The sequence below is a fragment of the Vulpes lagopus genome, chromosome 10, assembly GCF_018345385.1.
Source record: "Vulpes lagopus strain Blue_001 chromosome 10, ASM1834538v1, whole genome shotgun sequence".
NCBI classification, from domain to species: Eukaryota; Metazoa; Chordata; class Mammalia; order Carnivora; family Canidae; genus Vulpes; species Vulpes lagopus.
Window position 1 is genome coordinate 13,348,287 of NC_054833.1, and position 23,457 is coordinate 13,371,743.

Genomic DNA, 23,457 nt, shown 5'->3' on the forward strand with positions numbered 1-23,457 from the left:
CCTGCTCTAAGATAGCATAGGTGAAAGTGCTCGGGGAAGTGGTTTGTTAATGATTATCCTGATTAACAAACCTTATCCAGGTCTGCTTTGCCTCCTGGCTGTGCCAGGGCGTTATTGCTGTTGTCTTGCCACATCCGCAGGAGCACTGTGTTAGAACTGAAGATCGTTTCCAGGGCTCTGGCAGCGGGGGTCAGGTCCATGGTTTCCTTGTGAGGAAGCCTGGACCACTGGTCTACCTTCCTCTCCCAGGCAGGTTTTGACCTCACTGAGCTGCATATTCCCCCTGAGGATCTGCCCTCCTGGGCTTCACGGGGCAGTGAAGTGGTGGTAGTGTGGCCTTGCTGTCGTTCTGCTGCTGGCACATGCTTCTGCTGCTGCAGCAAGCACCTTGCTGCCCATTCCTTTGGCCAGCTGGTGGCCGCCTGCGTGCACAGGGCTGTAGCCCTTGCAGGGCTTCCTGTGTTCAGCTGTGGGAACCTTGTCCCCACCGCCACCAGTTTCCCCAGCCTCTCTCCTTCCTGCCTGTCCTCTTTCCGTTGCTCTGGGCTCACTGCCCCAGATGTGGAGCAACTGGACACCTGCCTTGCCAGGATGGCAAGCACTGTGGTCCAGTGTTGAGCCCCCAGCCCTTTGCTTCCCACTTGTCCCCCTCAAGCACTGGCCTTGGCACCTCCCCACCCCCACCCCCACCTCCGCTGCCTTCCCAAATCACTTCGGGACTCCATGCTGGGGTCCAGTGTGGTCCAGTGTGCTGGGGCTTCTTTATTAATGCATCTGGTAGCTCTGAGGCTCAGGCATTGAATCCTGCTGCTCCCCTTCCACTTGCGGTGGTTCCTTAGGTGCAAAGTAGAAAACCTAGGGCTTGGGGAACACAGAACTGAATCTGTAGTGGGGACCTGCCACCTCTCTGTGATCCTGGGCCATCCTAGTCTCTCTGAGCCTCAATGACCTGTTCGGGACAAACAGGGATAATGGTGCCCATGCCGGCGTGATGCCTAACTGAGCCGCCGAGCACCCAGCGGGCGCGAGACCATTTCAGCTCCTCTTCCCTTCCTCGTGCTCATTTCAGCCCCCGAGACCTGGACCGCCACCCTGCCCAGCGCTGTTCCTATTACGGCTGCCTACGGGGAGCCCTGAATTGGGGACACAATCTCCGTGGTAACAAGGAGACTAATAATAGATTTTTAAAGTTTAGAGTACCTCACTGAGGCTTCTGATGCAGTAAAAATTACCGAGAGAACACAGAAACAGAGGTTGATTTGAAAGGCATGTCAGCACGTGTCTGGGGTACTTTAATGTTGGGAGAGTACATGAGCGTCTTCCTCCTGGCAGGACTTTTTTTCTAGAGCTCATGTGCCCATGGACAAAGGGCAGTGGTGTAATTTAAGATGACCTTTGCTCCCTGGTGTCCTTCCTGTGATTAGTTATACGGCCAAAGGGAAATGATCTGGGTGGGTCCTAATGTAATAACAGGAACCCTTGAGAGACAGAGTTCTCGGTAGCTGGTGACAAAAGAGGAAGTCAAGAGAGATTCCAGTGTGGGAAGGACTGACTTGCATCTACCATCACTGGCCTGCATGTGGCCCAGCACCTGAGGAATGCAGGTGCTTCTAGAAGCTGAACAGCCAGCAAGGCAACCAGTACAGAACCTCAGGCCCTTAGCTCCACAGCCCTGAACTCCACCAACAACTTTGTGAACTGGGAAGCACATTCTTCCCCGAGTGGCTTTGTGAAACCCTGAGAAGAGACCCAGCTGAGCCTGCCCAGCTTCTGATCCAGGGCTCTGAAAGATAATGAATGGGCACTGGGTCAAGCTGCTCCGTTGTTGGTAGTTTGGTATGGCAGCAGTAGAAATCTAACGTAGCCGTTCACTAGGGACTGGCAGGGAGATGTGTGCACCACCCAGCTATGGAAGCCACGATTCTGCTCCAGCTGGTTGTTGTCATGCAGGAGGCTCTGGGGGAAGAAACCCAATGTTTCTGGATCTTTCTGTTGTTGAAGAGAGGCCAAAAACTTAGGCTGTGTGAAGTATCCTGATTAAAAAAAAAATCACTGGGTAAGTGTGGGTAGCTATGATTCCTTCACTAGAGATTTTGTCTTGAATGGAGACTTTTTGGGTTGTTTGAGAAGTTGCCTAAAGTCTACCGTCTTGCGTACTATATGCACAGTGAGGATGGTGTGTCTCTGGAGAGCGTTGACTCAAAAATTGACCATTCGGTTCTGAGGCTTTGGAGAGGATGGTGTAGGGACTTGGGGAGATAATGTCCCACCTGTGGGATGTGTGATGAAAGTTCACACTACTATATCATTCTAGGCTCCCATCCTGCTAGCTGGGTGGGTAGAGAATGGAATTATAGTGCAATCCAGTAACTTGCCCAACCCAATCATTTACATTTTAAGTAGCTCAGTATCTTTTTGATGACTCTGGTGACCCAATTGCTCAGCCTTCTGCGTGTCCCCTGCCACTGCAGAACATGGCTACTTCTATGGGGAAAGTGTGGCTCACATGCACCGCCTGCATCCAGGTGGTGTCCTCTGAATTCTGACTTGTCCAGGTGTGATAGTGGTGCAGGCTCTAGAGGGGCTGTTCCAGGCTACTCCCTGGAAGAAGGACCACTAAGATGCAGTGGGTGTCATTTGACTACTTGGGACCAGCCATAGCAGGACTCCACCGGTGAGCCCGTAGCCTGGCTGTTTTCCTGTGTCCCTAAGTCCCTGACCCCTGCAGCCCTTCCACCCAACCCCAGGCCTCTGTTCTCCCATGGGCTCTCCCACTGCCTCCTGCCCCTCACACTGGGGTCTGTATGTGCCACCTACAGGCAGGGAAGGGCTGCCTCAGGCCTGTCTATGGCGGGGTGGGGGGGCTTGCCACTAGCCTAGAAGGTGTCTGGTTCCCAAGCACCTACCTACCTGCTGTTGATCTCCCCTGGGCTAGAAGTGGCCAGCTTTTTCTTTTTTCTTTTCTCTCCTATGGAATGCCCAGAAAGGGGCTGGCTAGTGACTTCCCAACATTATGTTCACTGTCAACACCTACAGGCCATAGTGATGCAGATGGGTGCCCAAAGTAAAAGGTACTTCAGGAGTACTGTCCTGCTCTGGATATCCCTGCTCTTATGGGCTCAGATGCACATGAAACAGTCTGAGAAAATCCAACTACTGGTAGGGATTCCTCTGGAAAAGGAGGCTTCAGACCACAGTCCTGAGTAGTGATGGGGGAACCCATAAAAAGGGTTGGTAGGGTAGGGGCTAGCCTCTCAGGGCTGGTTGGATAGAGAAAAACCACTTGAACCTTGAATTCAGTTCAATGTTAAGTCCCATCAATGTCAGCTGTGCTGGTTTCCTTTCTGTGGTTGTTCACCTCTCTGAGAGCCCACCAGTCAGGGGCCTTGACAGGAGGAACTGAATGCAGGTCACACCCCGACCCATTTCCATGTCAGGTCTGAGACTAGAATGGAAACTTAACCATGGTGCTCTGGAGCTTTTGGCCTGTCATCCATTTGAGCAGTAGGCACCCCTACCCCCAGGGCCCTGGTTTTTGATGCCCACCATGGTCAGCTATATGGTTCTCCCTGGAGCCCTCCTGAGATGCCATGTGTTACAGGCATTGCACACATGTGCACAGACATGTGTTGCCAGTGGCATTGGGAACACATATCAGGGAGGTGAATGCCACCTCTGCATGTTGTATATAATTCAGATACAAGAACAACCGAGTCAGTCTTAAGACAAGGGTGTTCAGAAGGTAGTAGGAGTGTAAAAGTGAATACCAGGTTTGCTCTAAAGCCCAGCAATCTGAGCTCAAATCCCAGCCATTGATTTGTAGAAGTGTGGGCAAGTTATTTCTCCTCTTTGAGGCTCAGTTTCCACATCTGGGAGATGGGGACAATATTAGTACCTGCCTCAAGGGGTTGTGTACACTAAAAAAAAAAAAAATAGAGTGCACGTAAAATGCTCAGCCTCTTCTGGCATAAGTGCTTAACAGATGGCTGGGGTCCCTGGGTGGTGCAGTGGGTTAAGTGACTCTTTTCTTTTTTCAAGATTTTATTTATTTATTCATGAGAGACATAGAGAGAGAGGCAGAGACATAGGCAGAGGGAGAACTTGATCCCAGGACCCTGGGATCACAACCTGAGCCAAAGGGAGATGCTCAATCACTGAGCCACCCAGGCATTCTGGGTTAAGTGACTCTTGATATTGGCTCAGGTCATGATCTCAGAATCATGGGCTCGAGCCCTGTATTGGGTTTCATGCTCCGCAGGGAGTCTGCTTGAGATTGTCTCTCACTGCTTCTCCCCCTGCTTGTGCGTTCTCTCTCTCTCTCTTAAAAACAAACAAAAAAAAGATCTACTTAAAGTACATCATTATTGTTATGGACAGACCAGATTAGTGGTTTGAGTTGGGAAGCTGTTTGTCAGGAACTCTCATGGGGATTGAAGATGAGGGGATTTCTCCAAAGGACCTCTCTTCCTAATTTATAAGGAAGAGGGACCAGAGGGCACAGAGTGGGGTTTCAGCACCATCCCTGCTGGTGCTGAAAGAAACGTTCTCAGCTGAAAGAAAATTGTGTGTGTGTGAGGGGGATTGGCGGCGGGGGGGATTGGGAGGGCAGAGGCACCGAAGATGCCAACCCCTAGGGAAGAAAGGAGGGCAGAGTCGGAGCTGAGACACATGCAGTGTCGCCAGGAGTGAGTGAAACCCATGGGGAACATGGAAGGAAGGGTTGTAAGTAGCCTAGTTTGTTCAGATGCTTAATTCCTTTAAAACCAGAGATTTCTTTAACTTTGCCTTCGTTTTTGCTTTCCCTCTAGACTCCAGTTCTGCTTGATTTCCTTTGAGTCATAAAATCTTTTAAGGTGCTAATGGATCTCTCAGAAAATTAAATATCAGGATATGTACATACAATTTCCAATTTTAGTGGTTTCTCAAATCCTAGGTTAAACACTCTGGTTTTCAACTGTTTTCTAAATGGAACCCAAAGCTTCTGAATAGTCATTCAGATAAACTCTTTTTTAAAAAAGAAATTATTTAGGAATGCTTGGGTGGCTCAGTGGTTGAGCATCTGCCTTTGGCTCAGGTCATGATCCCAGGGTCCTGGGATCGAGTCTTACATCAGAGTCCTTGGAGGGAACCTGCTTCTCCCTCTGCCTATGTCTCTGCCTCTCTCTCTCTCATGAATAAATAATAAAACCTTTAGGAAAAAATAAAGATAAATAAATGTATTTATTAGAGCGAGGAAGAGAGAGTACAAGGAAGGGGGAGGGGCCGAGGGAGGAGAGAGAGAAGCCGACTCTGCACTGAGCATGGAGCCCGATGTGGGATTTGATCTTACGCCTCTGAGATCGTGGCCTGAGCTGAAATCAAAAGTCAGAGACGTAACTGACTGACCCACCCAGGTGCCCCTCACGGAAACTCTTACACATACTTCAGAACCCTGCTCAAATGTCCCGTCTGCGGCAGAGCTTCCTACCCCACCCAGGTCAGTTGGGCAGCCCTTCTTGCTCTCACTGCTTCTCCCCCGTTAGATCCCATCATGTATAAGATACTGTAATCCCTCATTTCTGGTTAGTCCTCTCTACTAGATTGAGAGCTCCTATCCATCTCTCGCACTCATTTTTCAGTCCCCGTGCTAGGAAACGTCGGCAGAATAGAGTATAAATGAAGACGACGAGTTCCCTGCCTGAATTGCACAGAAATATTTTCCACCTCCTGTGAATGGGAGGAAGAACTAGGAGGCTGTATGTGATGGGGCTCCGTGTGGGAGTCCTGCCAACATGCCCGGACCTCTGTGAGCCAGCCTGGAGGACCAGAAGCCACTTTGGCTTTCAGAAGATAAGGTGCTGTCAACACAAGTGGAATAATCAGAGGGGGGAGGTAGCATTGGCCTCATAGATTTACACCATCGATTAGATAAGGGAGTGTGTAATTGGCAATGTGCTGGCAGGGAAGTGTGCTTTGAAGTTTCAGGCTGATTGTGCTAGGGGGTGGCTGTGTCCTCGGGGTGGCCGGGTGGCACCTGCACACTCCAGGTGCCCAGGGATAACCTACTTGATCAGGGGCAGGAAAGGGTAGCTGCTCTTTGGGACAGCAGACGGCTTGTGTCTTTCCCTAGAGGTGTCGCTGGGAAGTCCCTGGCCTCTTGCTCCTTCGGGGGCTCATTTGGATGGAGTGCCAGCCCCTACAAAAGCTCTGATCTGGGACGCCTGGGTGGCTCAGCAGTTGAGTGTCTGCCTTCAGGATCAAGTCCCACATCAGGCTCCTTGCATGGGGCCTGCTTCTCCCTCTGCCTGTGTCTCTGCCTCTCTCTCTCTCTCTCTCTCTCTCTCTCTGTGTCTCTCATGAATAAACAAATAAAATCTTAAAAAAAAAAAAAAAAGAAAGAAAAAGAAAAAGCTCTGATCTCTGGAAAGAAATGTGGGCCCAAACTTGAGTTTGGAGAGTGGGGGCACAGCTGCCTGGAAGTGACTTAGGATCCTGGTTGGAAACCTGTCCTCTGCAGCAGGAACCCCTCCTGAGGGCTGTGGATACTGTGGCTCATTACAGAAAACACAGGCAGCAGGCTGTTGGAGGGAGGGAGCCGGTTTCCTGTTTCCCCATGAGAGATCTCAGGAGGGCAGTAAAACTCCTTCTGGAATTATTTCATTTAAAAGCTTCTGACAAAGAGCAGGCACACGGTCTTGCATGTTGCTCTTTCACCTTCCAGAATTTTCCCACTGATCTCACTTCCTCCCCTCCTTCAGCTCCGTGATAGAGGTAAGGAAGGGTCCTAGGCCTCCCATTGTATGGACAAGGGAGCTCTCACTTTCTTCACTGACAAGGGGTCCTCCCTTGAAAAATTGTTTGTTCCAGCCCAAGGTGCTGTCGGGACAGACAGTGTTTCCTATCTTCCCTCCTAAGTTTTTTGGTTGGCTAAAAATTAAATTGACGTAAGACAGACGTACAGGAGAAAAGCAAATTTCTTATACACGGGAGCCCCCATTAAAATATGGGACTCCCTGGCAGCTAAGTAATTGAGGCTTATGGATCGGAACTGAGCCGAGGAGAAGAGGACAGGAGTCTGGGGCTTCAAAGGGGAGAATGAAGACATTTCACAGGAAGATGAGAAAAGGCAAGTATTTAATAGACAAATGCTTGCCAGGCCATGCAGATAAACCTTTCTGATATAAAAAGTTATCACTGCTAATAACTCTCTTCCTGGTTACAGCCCCTCTATCTGAATTCTTTCAGGCAGTTAAGGGGGAGGTAAAAAGCCTCCTCTTAGGTCTGCTGGGTCCTGATTGTCTTCAATCTCGAAATAATCCACATGCCAGCGTGGTAACATTCTGGGGCAATGTATTCCGCTCCCCTCAATCCCCAAAAGACGAAGAAGCTTAGGCTCTTTGTGCAAAAGCATAAATGGTCTACAGTGGAGGCGGGCTCTGAAGACCTCCTCACAATGCCAGGGCAGTCCTGATGTGTTCGCTGCCACCCACCCGGAGTCACAGTGCACTGCCTTGACACATGTGGCGAGATGCCAAGGCATCCATTTCTGGGCACAAGGGCAGATCCCTCGGTGGAGATAGCCAAGCAGACGGTGATGGTATCATGGGTCAGATCATATCCCCAGGGGAAGGTATGGCGGGAAGCAGCAGGGTGGCCATAGACACCATAGTCCCCAAATGCCCAGAAAGCTCCTGCTGTTCCTTTACGTCACTGTGAGCACCAGTGGGCCTCACTAAAACTCTCCCAACTGCTTGGGAAAAGGTTTGGGGCTTGGCAAAACACAAAACACCCTTTCTTTCTCAGTCATGTCATATTTTATCTCTGCTTTCCATTTTGCATGGCCTGTTTATTTGGAGTGAAATTGAATCCATATGTTCCAAGTCCTTGATTTGTCTTGATCCTCTGCAGCATGATTTCCTTTAAGATGACATGGGGTCCCAGAGATGTGGATCCTTGGCCTTAGAAGGACACCACATCTTGCCACAAGAGAGTATAAGCTCCTAAGGGAGCGTGTTTGGTCTTCTGGTAAAGCCCTCCCAGAAGTGAGACTCCTCAGAGGGTCTGCAGAGCGGGGACCAGGGTCATATTCTTCCCCTCGTGGTTCCCCATTAGGAAGCAGTCGTTGGCTGTTTGGGGGCAGGAAGAGAAAGGGGACTTCTGTCTCTCCCTGAGCTTTCCTCCCTGAGAAATGGAGTCTTTCAGCTCCTGTCACCCTGGTGGTATCTATTTACCTTCATATCAAAGGAACGCCAGAGTCGTGTGCTTCTTAGGGAGCAGTACAAGACTTGGGCCCCACTTGTTATTTCCTTTTCAGCACAAAATAGAGAAGGGAAAAAAAAAAAAAAAAAAAGAAGGGCTTTTCTCTAAAGAGGCTTTTCTAGCACTTTTTCATGGAATGCCATTGTGCTACAAGACACCTGAAAATCACAAAGATACCAAAGACCCGTGGTATTTTCTGAAGAGCCAGACCAAAGCCCAGGCTGACAGAGGCGATTTGGAAAGGCAGGTATTTATGTGCTGTCTCTGGAAGAAACCCAGCATGTATTCAGTGGCATCTGACACACCCAGGATTGTTGGGGGTGTCAACCGTGTACCCAGACAACGGAAGTTCCCTTTCCACCGCATGTGATTTTAGGAGTGAGGGGATGCTCTGTGCCGCACTCATGTGCTTACACACACGCCTGCACACACCCCGATGCACACTCACTGTGTCTGATGACTGGAAGTCTACAATTAGAATTATATTCCTTTAAGTACAAACTTTTACCTATAACAGGAGTGAGGTCTGAGGATCTTATGTACACATGGTGTTTATCCCTGATAACATTGTATTGTGTAATTGAAATTTGCTAAGAGGGTAGAACACCTAAATGTTCTCTCGCACACATAAAAAGATCAACACGAGAGGTTAATTAAACAGATGGTGGAAATACTTTCACAATGCATACATATATCAAAAAACCGTGATGTATACTTTAAATACCTTGCAATTTTAGGGGCACCTGGGTGGGCTCAGTTGGTTAAGTGTCCAACTCCTGGTATCAGCTCAGGTCGTCAGGGTCATGAGATTGAGCCCTACGTCAGGCAGTGGGGAGTCTGCTTGAGATTTCCTCTCTTTCCCTCTCCCTCTGCCCCTGTCCCTCAAAATAAATGAATAAAAACTTCTTTAAAAATAAAAAAAAAATCTGGGACACATGGGTGGCTCAGCAGTTGAGCATCTCTCTTTGGCTCAGAATGTGATCCCGGGATCCAGGATCGAGTCCCCCATCGGGCTCCCCGCAGGGAGCCTGCTTCTCCCTCTGCCTGTGTCTCTGCCTCTCTCTCTGTGTCTCTCATGAATAAATAAATAAAATCTTTAAAATTTTTTTAAAAAAATTTAAAAATCTTAAAATTTTACACGTCAATTATATCTCAGTAAATCTGAAATAAAACAAAAATCAGAAAATCCAAATAAGCAAGCTTTGTTCTACTTTTTGTTAAGTAGAATTGTATTTCTTTGGCCTAAGCCCTTTGTTCTTGTTAAACTGCTAAGGACCTTGGAGTTTCAGGTTCTGGGCATTTTGATGGGGAGAAGCTCAGAAAGAGGACCTGAGGATTTATGGGGCTCCAGAGGGTGCTTTGCAGAAGTCCTACCAAGGGGTGGGGTCAAGGTGAGAGTGTTCAGAATAGAGAGAAAACGAATTTGCTTTATAAATCAGTGAAGGGCCTCCTAGCTCTGCATTTGGGGTTTCTTTTAAAACAGAAGTGTAATTTTGTTTTTAACAGTATGTCATAAAGCCTTTAAGAAGTTATTGTACAGGGGCGCCTGACTCAGTAGAGCATGCAACTCTTGATCTGGGGGTTGTGAGTTCAAGCCCCATGTTGGACATAAAAAATATATAAATACATATATACATACATACTTTAAAAATAAGTTACTGTACAGTTTATGATGGAGATGCCTGCTTCTTGGGAACCTGAGGGAACTGTATTCAGGCTTGGGGTGTGGGTACGGTTTTGTGTGTATGTTTGAATTGCATCTTCTGAAGAGAGTCTGTAGCTTTCATCAGAATCATAAAGAGGTCCTAAGGAATTGGAGCCAGGAGACCTAGCAATGTAGCCTGAGCCTCTGAAGCTTTCACAGTTCAGGGTCAGTGGAGAGCTCACCAGCCCGCTGGGGCACAGCACTGGGACAGATCCACTGGCTCTCGCACCTGCCTGCCCAGCCTAGGCTTTGGAGGCACTCTCTGCCATCATGTGAATACCATCCTTCAAAGGTCTTTGTGTCTCCTCTGAGTTTATTTTAGTATGGATGCTGCCGAAGAGAGCACTCTCCTTTGAGTTTAAAAAAGAAAAGCTAAGGGACGCCTGGGTGGCTCAGTCAGTTGAGCGTCTGACTTTGGCTGGGGTTGTGATCTTGGCATCTTGGGCTCGAGCCCCGCGTCGGGCTCCCTGCTGGGTGGGGCGTCTGCTTCTCCCTCTCCTTCTGCCCCGTCTTAAAAAAAAAGAAAAGGAAAAAGAAAAAAAAAGCTAACCTTTTTTTCTGACCATAAAACTAGAAACTTAGGAAATACAAGAAAACATAGCAAAGAAAATAAAAATCAGTCATAATGCTACGAATGAATTAGCCACTGTGAACATTTTGAGGTGTTTCCTTCCAGATTTTCTCTTTTTCTTTTGTATTCTTAAGAGAGAGTTGAGATCATAGTAGGTCTATGAATAGAGCCCTTTTCACTTCACATGACATCATAATCATCTTGCCTGCCATTAAAAAGTCTTTGTTAGCATCATGTTGGACGACTTCACAATTATTCTATTATATGGCTGTACTACAGCTTACATAGCCATTCTTCTATCATTGGGCATTTGCATTGTTCTGGCTTTTTGCTTTAATAAATAATTCAGTGAGAAGCCTCCTTGGGCAACAAGCCTTGCTTACATTTTAGATTATTTCTTTATGATAGATTCCTAGAAGTCTCCTTTGCATTTTGTAGGTATCATGAGTTAAGATGTTGCTGAGAGCCATCTGGGAAGTGTGGATATTGCTAAAGAGCGCAGGCCGCGAGGTGGGGCAGGCAGCAATGTTCACTGGGTGCTGTGGGTACAGTGGAGGCTTGAGAAATGAGAGCCAGTGTCTGTCTTTGAGGACTTTATTGTGTAGTGTGTAGCCACAACATACATAACTAGCCTAACAGAAGAGATTCTTTATCTCCGAACGTTGGGGGAGCCATGCATGAGTTTCAGAAAGTGCTAGGGGGTTTCGTGTCTGTTCACGTTACATTTTCTAGCGAAGGAGCTGTCAACAGCATCTTTTCATCTTTAGAGCTGCAAAGAATTACCTATTTCATGATGGCTTCAGGGGAATGTATGGGGATGGGAAGTAAATTAATTTTCCCTATTTTTTTCTTTTACTATTTTATAATCTTTTTATGGTAGAAAAATGAGGCATGTGAGTGGCCTAGTGGGTGAAGCCTTGGACTTCAGCTCAGGTTGTGACCTCAGGGTCCTGGGATCCAGCCCCACCTTGGGCTCCAGGCTCAGCAGGGAATGCGCTTCTCCCTCTGCTCCCGCCCCTGCCCCCCTCATGCTCTTTCTCCCTCTTTCTCTCTTCAAATAAATAAATAAAATCTTAAAAAAAAATAGAGAGTATAATAGAAGAATAAGAAACTTTTTCTCATGTGCCATTAAGATGACAACAAGAGTGTACTAGGAAGATGACAGGTAGGGTCCTGGTTTGGGGGAACCTTGAGGTAGGGTATAGGAGAGGTCACAGCCCATACCTAGCAGGTGTGAGGCAGATTTTGGCAGCATTAGTCACCTGTCCCGGCAGTGACCTACCAATCCGTTTACATGTAAATCTGCTCCTGCCAGCATGAGCTGGTGTTACTTGAACCTAATGCCTACAGGTCGTGTTATCAGAACATTATGTTTCGCAAGCACATGGCACATTTGGTCATACAAACCAATGTTTCCTTGTCCCTCTACTCAACTGGTTGCTAAGAGTTAAAGGCGCTTCTTACTGATCATTCATGGTCATCAGAAAAGCCAGCCAGCTCTGCCAGTATGGACAAGGCAAGGAGATGTGGTCATTGTGTGGCTTCCAGGCCTTTCACTCAGGGCCCAAATTAAATGTGTGTGAGGAAATCGACAGCCCATTGATTGTATTTTCTACAATCTGTCCTGACCATGTCTGTTTGTTCGGCTGGTTCTTCCACTGGGAAAATGAGAGCCATGTGCCAGACCGTGTCCTCATCCAGGCGTCTCCACTGGACAGACACCCACAGTTGCAGGGGACTCCCCCCGCCCAGAATCCTATCTCAGCCTAGCTTATTGTGCGATTTCATAGTTTGTCAAGTTGAATGCCTACAGTCAAGACAACTGGGATGGGAATGTATGTCTCGTTGCTCCCTTTCCTGTGGTATCTCCCTTGTGTATGGCTGGAGGGTCCCCAGTAGAGGGTCAATGTGCAGAGCATGACCAGAAAAGAGACATGTACCCTGACTCAAATTCTCCAACTCTTTCTACCTAGCAGCCTTCAATCTGGCTTACTAACAAAATCCATGTAATTCTATTATTATTTTTTTTTAATTAATTTTTATTGGTGTTCAATTTACCAACATACAGAAAAACACCCAGTGCTCATCCCGTCAAGTGTCCACCTCAGTGCCCGTCACCCATTCCCCTCCAACACCCGCCCTCCTCCCCTTCCACCACCCCTAGTTCGTTTCCCCGAGTTAGGAGTCTTTATGTTCTGTCTCCCTTCCTGATATTTCCCAACATTTCTTTTCCCTTCCTTTATATTCCCTTTTACTATTATTTATATTCCCCAAATGAATGAGAACATACACTGTTTGTCCTTCTCCGATTGACTTATTTCACTCAGCATAATACCCTCCAGTTCCATCCACGTAGAAGCAAATGGTGGGTATTTGCCGTTTCTAATTGCTGAGTAATATTCCATTGTATACATAAACCACATCTTCTTTATCCATTCATCTTTCGATGGACACCGAGGCTCCTTCCACAGTTTGGCTATTGTTATTATTATTATTATTATTATTATTATTATTATTATGTTCCAGTTGGCTGTCTCTACAGGTTCAGCTGAATTGTTTTCCTTCCCTGATTCTTGGCTTCTACAGAATAAATCCCTTTCTCATTCCTGTCAGTCTTCGTTCCTTTGATCCTTTGTTTTCTCTAGACCCAGAATCACATAGTCTCCCAAAGGGCTTGAATCTACCTGTAATTTATGCATCCAGTACAGTCATCACATAAGCCTAATTGTTATTTGGCCTCAGCCGCATTGGCCAAAATCACCAAACCCCACCATAAAACAGATGGAGGTCTGGGAGGAACCAGCCACAGCTCACCCCTCAGATATAGGGAATACCCAACCACTCTTCCCGTCAAGAGCGGGGAAAACTAAGCAAACATAACTCTGACCACTGCCAGCCCTAATCCATAATGCAAAATAAACAAGCAGGATAACACTCAAAATATAATCCTTTGTTTGTGGTTGTAGAGGAGAGAGCTAAAAGCTTAGACCTTCACAGGGTATCATTAAGAAATTCTTCCTCATATTTAATCAGACTTGCTTTGGCTATGACTTAAGCTTACATATTCTGGTTCACTGAACAGAGACACTGTTACCTTCTTTACCCATGATATTTCTAAGAATACATTTTTAAAGAAATTATATTTAATATATATATAAGCTATAAAATATTTCATATGAAAGATACTTTAAAAAAATTTTTAATTATATTTTTAAAGATGTTATTTATTCATGAGGGACACACAGAGACAGGCGGAGACATAGGTAGAGGGAGAAGCAGGCTCCCTGTGGAGAGCCTGATGCGGGACTTGATCCCAGATCACATCCTGAGCCAGAGGCAGACACCCAACCACTGAGCCACCCAGGCATCTGGAAATACAGTTTTAATAAAACGTTTTATAGGTTAAAAAAAAATGATATTGTGTAAGGCCTTATGTTTTATATTTAAACTTTAATTTTATTGTTTTTTTTAAGATTTTATTTATTCATGAGAGACAGAGAGAGGCAGAGACACAGGTAGAGGGAGAAGCAGGCTCCATGCAGAGAGCCCGATGTGGGACTCAATCCTGGGACCCCGGGATCACGACCTGATCCGAAGGTGGCACTAAGCCACTGAGCCACTGGGGCTGCCCTTTATCGATATTTTAGAAGTAAAATATGTTTGTATATAAAATGTCATAGGGTAGCCCCGGTGGCTCAGTGGTTTAGTGCTGCCTTCAGCCCAAGGTGTGATCCTGGAGACCTGGGATCGAGTCCACCTCCGGCTCCTTGCATGGAGCCTGCTTCTCTCTCTGCCTCTCTCTGTGTATGTGTCTCTCATGAATAAATAAAAAATCTTTAAAAATAAAATAAAATAAAATAAAATAAAATAAATAAAATGTCATAGACTCATAGAAATGAAACATGAAGTGCTTTATATCCTATAATATATATATAAAGGCACATAACCTATATTATAGGTTATTATATATATTATATATAATACATTTTAATAAAATATTTAAAATAATATATTTATATATTTTATATATATAAAATTTTATATATAAATAATATATAATGTATAATATATAAAAATAATATATACTTATATATTTTTATATGTATCAAATATATATAATTATATATAATATATAATACATAATATATAATATAAAAATAATATATATTTATATACTTTTATATATAAAATATATAATTATATATGAATAATATATAATATATAATATATAATATAAAAATGATATATGTTCATATATTTTATATATTATATATTATAAATGAATAATATATAATATATAATATAATATATAATATAAAAATAATATATATTTATATGTTTTATATATAAATATATATAATTATATATATAAAAAATAAATAATAGATAATATAATATGTAATATAAAAATAATATATATTTATGTATTTTATATATATAAAAATATATAATTATATATAAATAATATATAATATATAATATATAATATAAAATGACATATATTCATATATTTTATATATTATATATTATAAATGAATAATATATAATATATAATATAATATATAATATAAAAATAATATATATTTATATGTTTTATATATAAATATATATATAAAAATAAATAATAGATAATATAATATGTAATATAAAAATAATATATATTTATGTATTTTATATATATAAAATATATAATTATATATAAATAATATATTATATAATATAATATAATATAAAAATAATATATAACATTTTAATATATATAAAATCTTATATATAATATATATATATATATATATATATATATTCTATAGTGGTAAAATTTTAAAAACATCTCCAAAGCAGGTGCTCTGTAAATATATTAAAATGAGTTAATAAATGAAGTTGGCTTAATAGCAAAGTAATTCGACCAAAGTGTCTAGAATCGAGCATGGGGCCCTGGGTGGCTCAGCGGTTGAGCGTCGGGGCTCAGGTGGGGACCCCGGGTCCCGGGATCGAGTCCAGCCACATCGCGCCCCCGCAGGGAGCCTGCTTCTCCGTCGGCCTGTGTCTCTCTCTGCCTCTCTCATGAGGACACAAACTGTTAAATAGAATAATGGGATCGTAGGTTGTAGCATAAATATAAGCGGGGCGGGATCCCCGGGTGGCGCAGCGGCTTGGCGCCTGCCTTTGGCCCAGGGCGCGATCCTGGAGACCCGGGATCGAGTCCCACGTCGGGCTCCCTGCATGGAGCCTGCTTCTCCCTCCGCCCGTGTCTCTGCCTCTCTCTCTCTCTCTCTCTGTGACTATCATAAATAAATAAAAAATAAGAAATCAAAAAAAAAAACGTAAGCCGGGCCCCGAGCCTTGTGCGTAAGCCGCCGGGCTGCAGGCCGCCTGCCCCCCCCCCCTGGGGTCGCCCCCCCCCGCGCGCCCTCACCGCTGTCTGTCCTCCCGCCCGCAGGCATCGGCAAGAACGTGATCTGCGACCGCACGGCCACGCCGCTGGACGCCTTCCGCATGATGTCGGCCGCCCACTACTACCCCAAGCTCATGAGCATCATGGGCAACGTGCTGCGCTTCCTGCCCGCCTTCGTGCGCATGAAGCAGCTCATCGAGGAGGGCTACGTGGGCGAGCTGCAGGTGTGCGAGGTGCAGGTGCACAGCGGCAGCCTGCTGGGCAAGAAGTACAACTGGAGCTGCGACGACCTGATGGGCGGCGGCGGGCTGCACTCGGTGGGCACCTACATCATCGACCTGCTCACCTTCCTCACCGGCCAGAAGGCCGTCAAGGTCCACGGGCTGCTCAAGACCTTCGTGAAGCAGACGGACCACATCAAGGGCATCCGGCAGATCACCAGCGACGACTTCTGCACCTTCCAGATGGTGCTGGAGGGCGGCGTGTGCTGCACGGTCACCCTCAACTTCAACGTGCCCGGCGAGTTCAAGCAGGACGTGACGGTGGTGGGCTCGGCCGGGCGCCTGCTGGCGGCGGGCACCGACCTGTACGGGCAGCGCAACAGCGCCGCGGCGCAGGAGCTGCTGCTGCAGGACGCCACGCCCGTCAGCAACGCCCTGCTGCCCGAGAAGGCCTTCAGCGACATCCCGTCGCCCTACCTGCGCGGCACCATCAAGATGATGCAGGCCGTGCGCCAGGCCTTCCAGGACCAGGACGACCGGCGCACCTGGGACGGGCGGCCGCTGACCATGGCCGCCACCTTCGACGACTGCCTGTACGCCCTGTGCGTGGTGGACACCATCAAGAGGTCCAGCCAGACGGGCGAGTGGCAGAACATCGCCGTCATGACCGAGGAGCCCGAGCTGAGCCCCGCTTACCTCATCAGCGAGGCCATGCGCCGCAGCAGGATGTCCCTGTACTGCTAGCACCTGTCGGGGGGCCGGGGAGGCCGGGGAGGCCGGGGAGGCCTGGGCCCGGCCCGGCGAGGGTGAAGGCTGCTGCAGAGGCGGCCTGGGCTGTGCGGGGCCAGAGGTGGAGGGCGGCATCCGACGATGGGTGAGGGGCACCCAGTAAGACTGCTGGCAGGGTGAGCTCAACCTCAACCTCAACCTCAACAGCCACCCCCCCCGGACGGGGGCAGGATGCAGGGGGGCCTGCTGGGCCATTGCATGAAGGGGAGGAGGCCTAGCAGCTCCTGCTGCCCGCTGCCAAGGGAAGCAGGGAGGGGTTGGTGTCTCCCGCATCTCATCCGCCCCTAGGCCTCGGCCTCCTTGGCAGGCTGAGGGTCCCTGCCATCCAATGGCAAGCTGAGCCGGTGCCGGCTTTCCACCCCCTGCGCCCGCCCCTGGCAGGAGAAGGCACATCCTCGGATGTCCACAGAAGCCTGGTGGTCTGGGGAGAGGAGGGGGTGCAGCAGGCCGAGGAGAGAGCTCGACTTCCAGGAAGCCACGCCAGAGGTCTCCAGGAGGAGGCCCTTGGTAGCACAGTGTACAGCGATCTTGATAGATTGGTGTTGCTCATAGGAAGCGGGGGGGGGGGGGAGCGTCTTCCTAAGTGGTTCCTCGCCCTCGGCCTGGCCTGCCATGGGGTAAGGGAGCGCCAGGAATAGCAAGCGGAGTGGAGGGCACCAGCCTTCCGGGCTGCAGACAGAGGAGGTGGAGAATAAAATAGCCCTTGGGATTTGGCAACAGTCCAAAAATTGCAAGGAGCCACCTTATGCTACTACTTCGGGTGGGGTGGCACTGAGGGCAGGGGATGGGGCACTGAAATGTCTGTTCACGTGGCTCTCCAGCAGGGTCGGGGCCCAGCAGGAGGGGGTCTGAGCACCAGCACACAGGCTGGGCTGGGGGCCCCAGGAAGGTGAGCCCGCCCTGGACGGGCTTTGGGCTCTGACACCTGTGTCTCCTACCAAACCGATAAAGGACTTTTAGGAGATTCACCTAGCTTTGTGGATTTAAAAGGGAAGCCTTCGGTTCCAGGCAGGGAGAATCTTTTTCTCTTTAAGAAAAAAAAAAAAAGTCAAGGCTCTTTTCCTTAGCTTTGACCTACCTTAGCTTTCAAGATGCTGACACCTGCAAGTTTTTGAATAGGTATTAAACAAAAGGACAACCAGGAACATAATTTTCAGTGTTTCTCCTGGGGGGTTTTAAAGCCCCCGGAGGTGTATCTTCATGTAGGGCCGAGAATGTTAATGTGGGGGGGGAAAAAAAACCCATAGTCTTCCTTTCCTTGGTTTCTTGTGTCTCTTGTCTTGTCCCTCTCTGCTTACAGAGCTCTTAGTGGAGGTGGTAGCCTGCAGGCTTCGAGGGGGGCAGTTCCAAAGGGAGGAATTGGAGCTACGCACACGCACACGCACACACACACCCCTAAGCGGTCGTCAGCGCTCACCACCACCAAGTGTCACTGCAATTCAACCCTTTCTTGAAAGAGACACCGAGTCAAACATTTTGAAAGTGGGGGACTAACCTTTTCTTAGTCCTTCATCCCCCATTAGCCCTTCACCAGGGTCGGATGTGGAGACCGTGACTTGTAAGTCTCCATAGCTTTTGTTCCCAGGTCACAGAAGTCCAACAGTTGTCTTTGGCTCACAATGGAGGTTACAGAGTCCTTTCAGATGACTGGCGGTAGAACTGGAAGGGAATTTAAGGGGCCATGAGGACCTCCCCCGCCCCCCCCCCCCCGCCCCCCAGGCTCTGAGGAGTCAGAATCTGAGAATGAACAGAAGAGTCCATTGTAGCCTCCATCCTCCTCCCTGGCTGCCCCTGGGTGCAGGGTGGGCATGTCCACAAGCACCACGGGATTGCTGGTCATTTTCTAGCACAGAGGAGGAGGGGTTGCCTTCCCAGAAAAAGTCACCCTACTTCCTGGGGGCCTTGCTGCAGCCTGGCTAGGTTAGCCAGCTGAAACTCTCCCCGGTACCTTATGGGCCCTGACATCACGAGTTCGTGATGAGCGTGCTGCCTCTTGCAGGTGTCATTTCAAAACTAGAGAGTTGGTGGAATGAATGAGTTTCAATAGTAGTGTGAGCAGAGGGCCATGTGGTGGGCTGCTTTGTTTCAGGTTCTCCTAAATAGCCCCCTGGATAAATAACTTTTGTAGAAACAGTAGAAAGAATTTTTTTTTTCTATTTAGCCCAAAAGGCTGTGATGAAGGACGAAGGGAAAGGAAACTAGATGACTCTGTGGGTCCCATTTTTCTGAGTTGTTTGTAATATAAGTAGGCATATTCCGGAGGTTTCGATTTTATGTTTCTATGCTTAACCAAAAGATTTGGGAAGTGTTTTTTTCTTCCAAAGGCCTCTGAGTTCTGTGATAAATGTTCAGTGTCTAAAACAAAAATTGTCATTTGAGGCTAGGGTATATAGAGAGAAACTATATTCTTTAAAAGAAGCATGAAAAATATTTTAGTAAGCATACTCAAATTTTATCTACTGAAATGCATGTCGTAGGTAGATGCAGGAAGAAGAGGAAGAGAAGACCTAGGTAGTTCATTTCTTAAATGCAAGAATTCTAGGAAATTAAGATACTTCCTTAGTGCGCCTTTTGCCCCTTTACTACCACTTGCAAAGCCTTGATTGGTAGCCACAATGGGAAGCTGAGATCTCAAGCTCTCAACAAAGTCTACGGGGGGCAAGGCCCAACACCTCATGGTGTGCTGTGGGGTCTGGGTGCCACCAGGTGACTTTGACCCAGGACGAGGCCCCAGCAGCAATCCAGCCGCTTTCTGCTCCGGTTACTGTGTTTCAAAGACCCCGTGTAAGGGAGGTACCGCTGCAAGGCCTTCATATTTAGTCACTGTTGCTTGGTTTGTGGCCATCATTGTGTAGATGCTTCTGGTCTTGGAAATTTGGGCTCATGCTACTGTTTGCTCACGCTACTGGTAGAGAGAGGGTGGAGGTCAGTGGTGCTTACCTGGTATTCACAAGTGTTTGGAATGATCTGGGCTTACGTGGAAAGTTTGGATTCTCTTGAGTTTTCTTCTGCAGAAAGAGTCCATGACCACTGTCAGCTCTTCTATGACTTCTCCTCTCCATGGGAGAGACGTTGCAGGTACCATGCATACTCCTTACCTACCTGGTGGCAAGTATCTGTATGTCAGGTGTATCTGGACCTTCCTTCTAGGGGCAGTCTTGGCTGACTCCACTTCAAGATGAGCTTTACCCGGACCCCTTCGAGAGCCATCCAGGTACTCGCTGTGTTGCCCACATTTCTTGATCACCCAGTGTGTGTAGGGTATTTTAGATAAATTATCTCATTTAACCCCCAATGCCACCCTGTGGTATTGAGTATTGTTATTCCCATGATACACATGAGAAAATCGGGGCTCTTCTGGGAAGAATAACTTGCCCCAAGTCACACAGCTGTTAAGCAGAAGTGGAGTCACCCGAATCCAAAACTTTTCTTCTCCAAACCACGTTAGCCTCCCAAGAAGATAGATTTGTTCACTCCTTATTGAACCCCCGGGGGGTGGGGGTGGGTGGGAGCCGCTCCTCTCATGTCCTGTGGAGCATCCGTGATTCGCAGTGCCTGGGACCGGGACCTGCACCTGCACGGGGCTCAGCTCCCCTGCCGTCCGCGCCCTCCTGTTGAGCAGGATGCCACATTTGATGTTCTGCTAGAAGGTTCCTTATAGAGCTGCAAATAGAAGCAGTCGATTCTTCTTCCCTTTCCAAAATGGAAATTGCACTCAGTGTCTTTTAAAATTGACTTTCCTAAGTTGATTTTGATTGTGATGCAGCAAACCGCAGGGTTGGGGATTTGCAGGACATCATTGGCCCGCTCTTAGAGGTGGCCTTGGATTTTGCTCTGGGTGGTCTAATACAGGAAAACGTCTTCTCAGGGAGTGGAGATTTTAAAGTTCATTTGTCTGTGACACCGATTTTACCTGTGCATTGCATTCATACCTCTACGCTCTCTCAACTCTCTTCATCTTGTCTCCTAGCCCCTAGCCCAGCTGTTGAATTTGAGCTGGGTCATAAAGCAGGTCTCGGATGGCATCGCTTTTATTCTGGTGGGTATGGAGGGAAATTTCAGCATGCTGGGGAGACATCCCAGGGAGAAAGTAGCTCCGGTTGCATCCAAAGGGACTTCTGAGCCAAGTGTCTTCACATCCTTTATTTTTCATCCCAGAGACTGATGGCGGAGGTCAACACATTCCTTAGGGTTAGAACCAGGCCTGGAAGCCCCTCATTGCAGGTCCCATCCTGCTGTACATGGCACCTTCAGAGCTCTCAGATGGGTTAGGGAGGCAGAGAGGTGAAGTGACTTGTCTGAAGTCCCATGGCTAGTTGGTGGAGGCGTCGAGATTAGGACTCAGACCTGCAACCGGCTGTATTCCCTGAGCTCCCGCGTTTTTTAGCAACTCAGTTATGTCTTGAATGTACTCAGAAGCTAGCTGGTTTTGGTGTCCCCTGGAGACTGTAATGGGAACAGTTATCTGTAGTTTGTATTGTACGTGGCAAGGACGAGGGACACACATTTAGATGCCCATCTTTGAGATTTCCTAAGGCCAGCTCTGCTTAGTGCCCCTACCCACCCACTCCTCTCCTAGATACAGATCCAGGCCTTGGCTGGCTTATGATGCCTGCCCCACCTGCTGCCTCCTTTTTTGGCCATTAAAGCCCTGAAGTCTGCAGGGCAGAGGCCAGGACACTGGGGAGCTCATTAAGAAGTTATCAGAGCCCCACATTTCAGTTTTGAGGACAGGGGGGAGGGTAGTGACAGGACAGCTGTGTGTGTCTGCAGCGTGGCATCCTGACAGGCAGCCGGCACGCCCCACCTGGCCCGCCCTACCCTGGGCAGAGGAACAGGCTGGTGGCAGTGCTCAGAGTCTCACGGACAGCCTGACTGAGTCAGGCTCCCAGAACTTCCCACGGGAGGGGCGAAGGCCTCCCATGCTGCTGCCATCAGAGGTGATGGGCTCAGTGGTCTCAGAGTCTGGAGGTGAGGCCAGGATCATACCTGAGTGACCACATCGGTTAGCAGTGGAAGGCGGTGGTGTACTGACCTTTCTCGTCCTCGTGTCACAGTCCTTCTTTGCTGGAGCCCTGGAGGGGGCCACTGAAGCCTCTCACTCTCAGTCTGGCTACTGAACTGTTGCACTACTGAATACTCCTAACTCTGTTGTACTCTTTTTCTGTTTAAACCAGCAGTGAGTAGACTCAACAAGACTGTGTCGTATGCAGTAGCTCTACGCTTAGTGCAGCATCAAAAGCTCGCCTGGGCTGGTGTGGGCAGGGCCTGCAGAATAATCATAGGTCGTGTCCTGCTGTTTCTCTCACTCCCCGTCCTGATCTGTTCTCTGCAGCCATCCTCACAAGGGCTAAGTTGTTGAATGAGCCCCATGACTTCTCCTTATAAACGCAATGACTTACTTGTGATTCTAGTCTAATCCCAGGTTCAGAAACAAAACAAAAAAAGCAAGTGACCTGACCAGCTACTTTGCTCCCCTCTTCCTCCTTCAGGCATCCAAACACGTCGAAACTTCATTGGTATTGTGCCCTGTGCCTCACCCAGGGGAGGGAGAAGTTTCTAGCAATTATGGCTTTCTTTTCGCTGCCTGGTGCTTTTACAGTACTACTTCTTTTTCTTTTTCTTTTTCTTTTAACCAAAATTACATTTGTTTGGTTGTCATTGTCGAGTATGTATTTATTGTGTTTTACAAACATGAGTATATATATATATGTATGTATATGTATAAAACCAAACTTATATATAAAAAGTCAAGGCATGTATACTAGATATTTTAAAGAGTTATTTATCAAGGGGAAAAGATGTGTGTTATAAAGTAAACAGAGTCTATATTTTATATATAATGTAGATAGCAAAAAATAGCTTATAAATTATAGAAGGTTTTGGTTTTCTTTTTTTATTATTATTAAAGCAAAAAAGAAAAAAGAAAAAAAAGACAATGAATGCAACTGTTTTTAGTGTTTTTAAGGCCAAACCTACTGTGGGAGGTGACCTTCCCTGCTGGGCCCTGAGGCCATGCAGTCTGAGCTCCAGACCTGGGAGCTGATGCCCACTGTTACCTCTGTGATGCTCAGGGGACTGTGGTTGGCATTGCTCAGCCAGCTGGTGGGTGCCACCTTACATGTGGCCTTTTGCTGTCCTCCCCAATTTGCATTGGTGGGATAAAGAAATGGAAGCAGCAAATAAAGATTGAAGAGAAGATACAATTTCAGCTGTTTTCCTGTTTATTAGAGCCAGGTGCTCTAGCTCAGGTTAGGTACCTGACCAGTCTGTGGGATCCAAAGCAAGAATGGGGGTGAGAATGATGGTGGTGCATCTGATGTCTGTGTGTGTGTGTGTGTGTGTGTGTGTGTGTGTGTGTGTGGTGTAGAGGGAGGCTGTCCTTGTGTCAGCATGCCTGGAACTAAACAGTGGGAATCAACTGTCCTGAAGATTCACTGAATCTTAAAAAAAAAACTGGAGGTTCTTTAGAGCGATCTGGTTCAAAATCTCATTTTGGAAATGTGGAAATGGAGGGGAGAGGCCACCTGACTTGGGA

The 23,457-nt window shown here is 47.2% G+C and overlaps 1 protein-coding gene across 1 annotated transcript in view; it reads left to right on the top strand.

Moving 5' to 3' along the window:
• GFOD1 (glucose-fructose oxidoreductase domain containing 1) overlaps positions 1-23,125 on the top strand; it is a 112,037-nt gene extending 88,912 nt beyond the window's left edge. The window contains exon 2 of the mRNA XM_041770859.1: positions 15,955-23,125. Within this exon, the coding sequence (XP_041626793.1) occupies positions 15,955-16,874 (920 nt within the window). The 3' untranslated portion in view covers positions 16,875-23,125. The remainder of the gene's footprint in view (positions 1-15,954) is intronic.
• Positions 23,126-23,457: the final 332 nt, after the last annotated feature.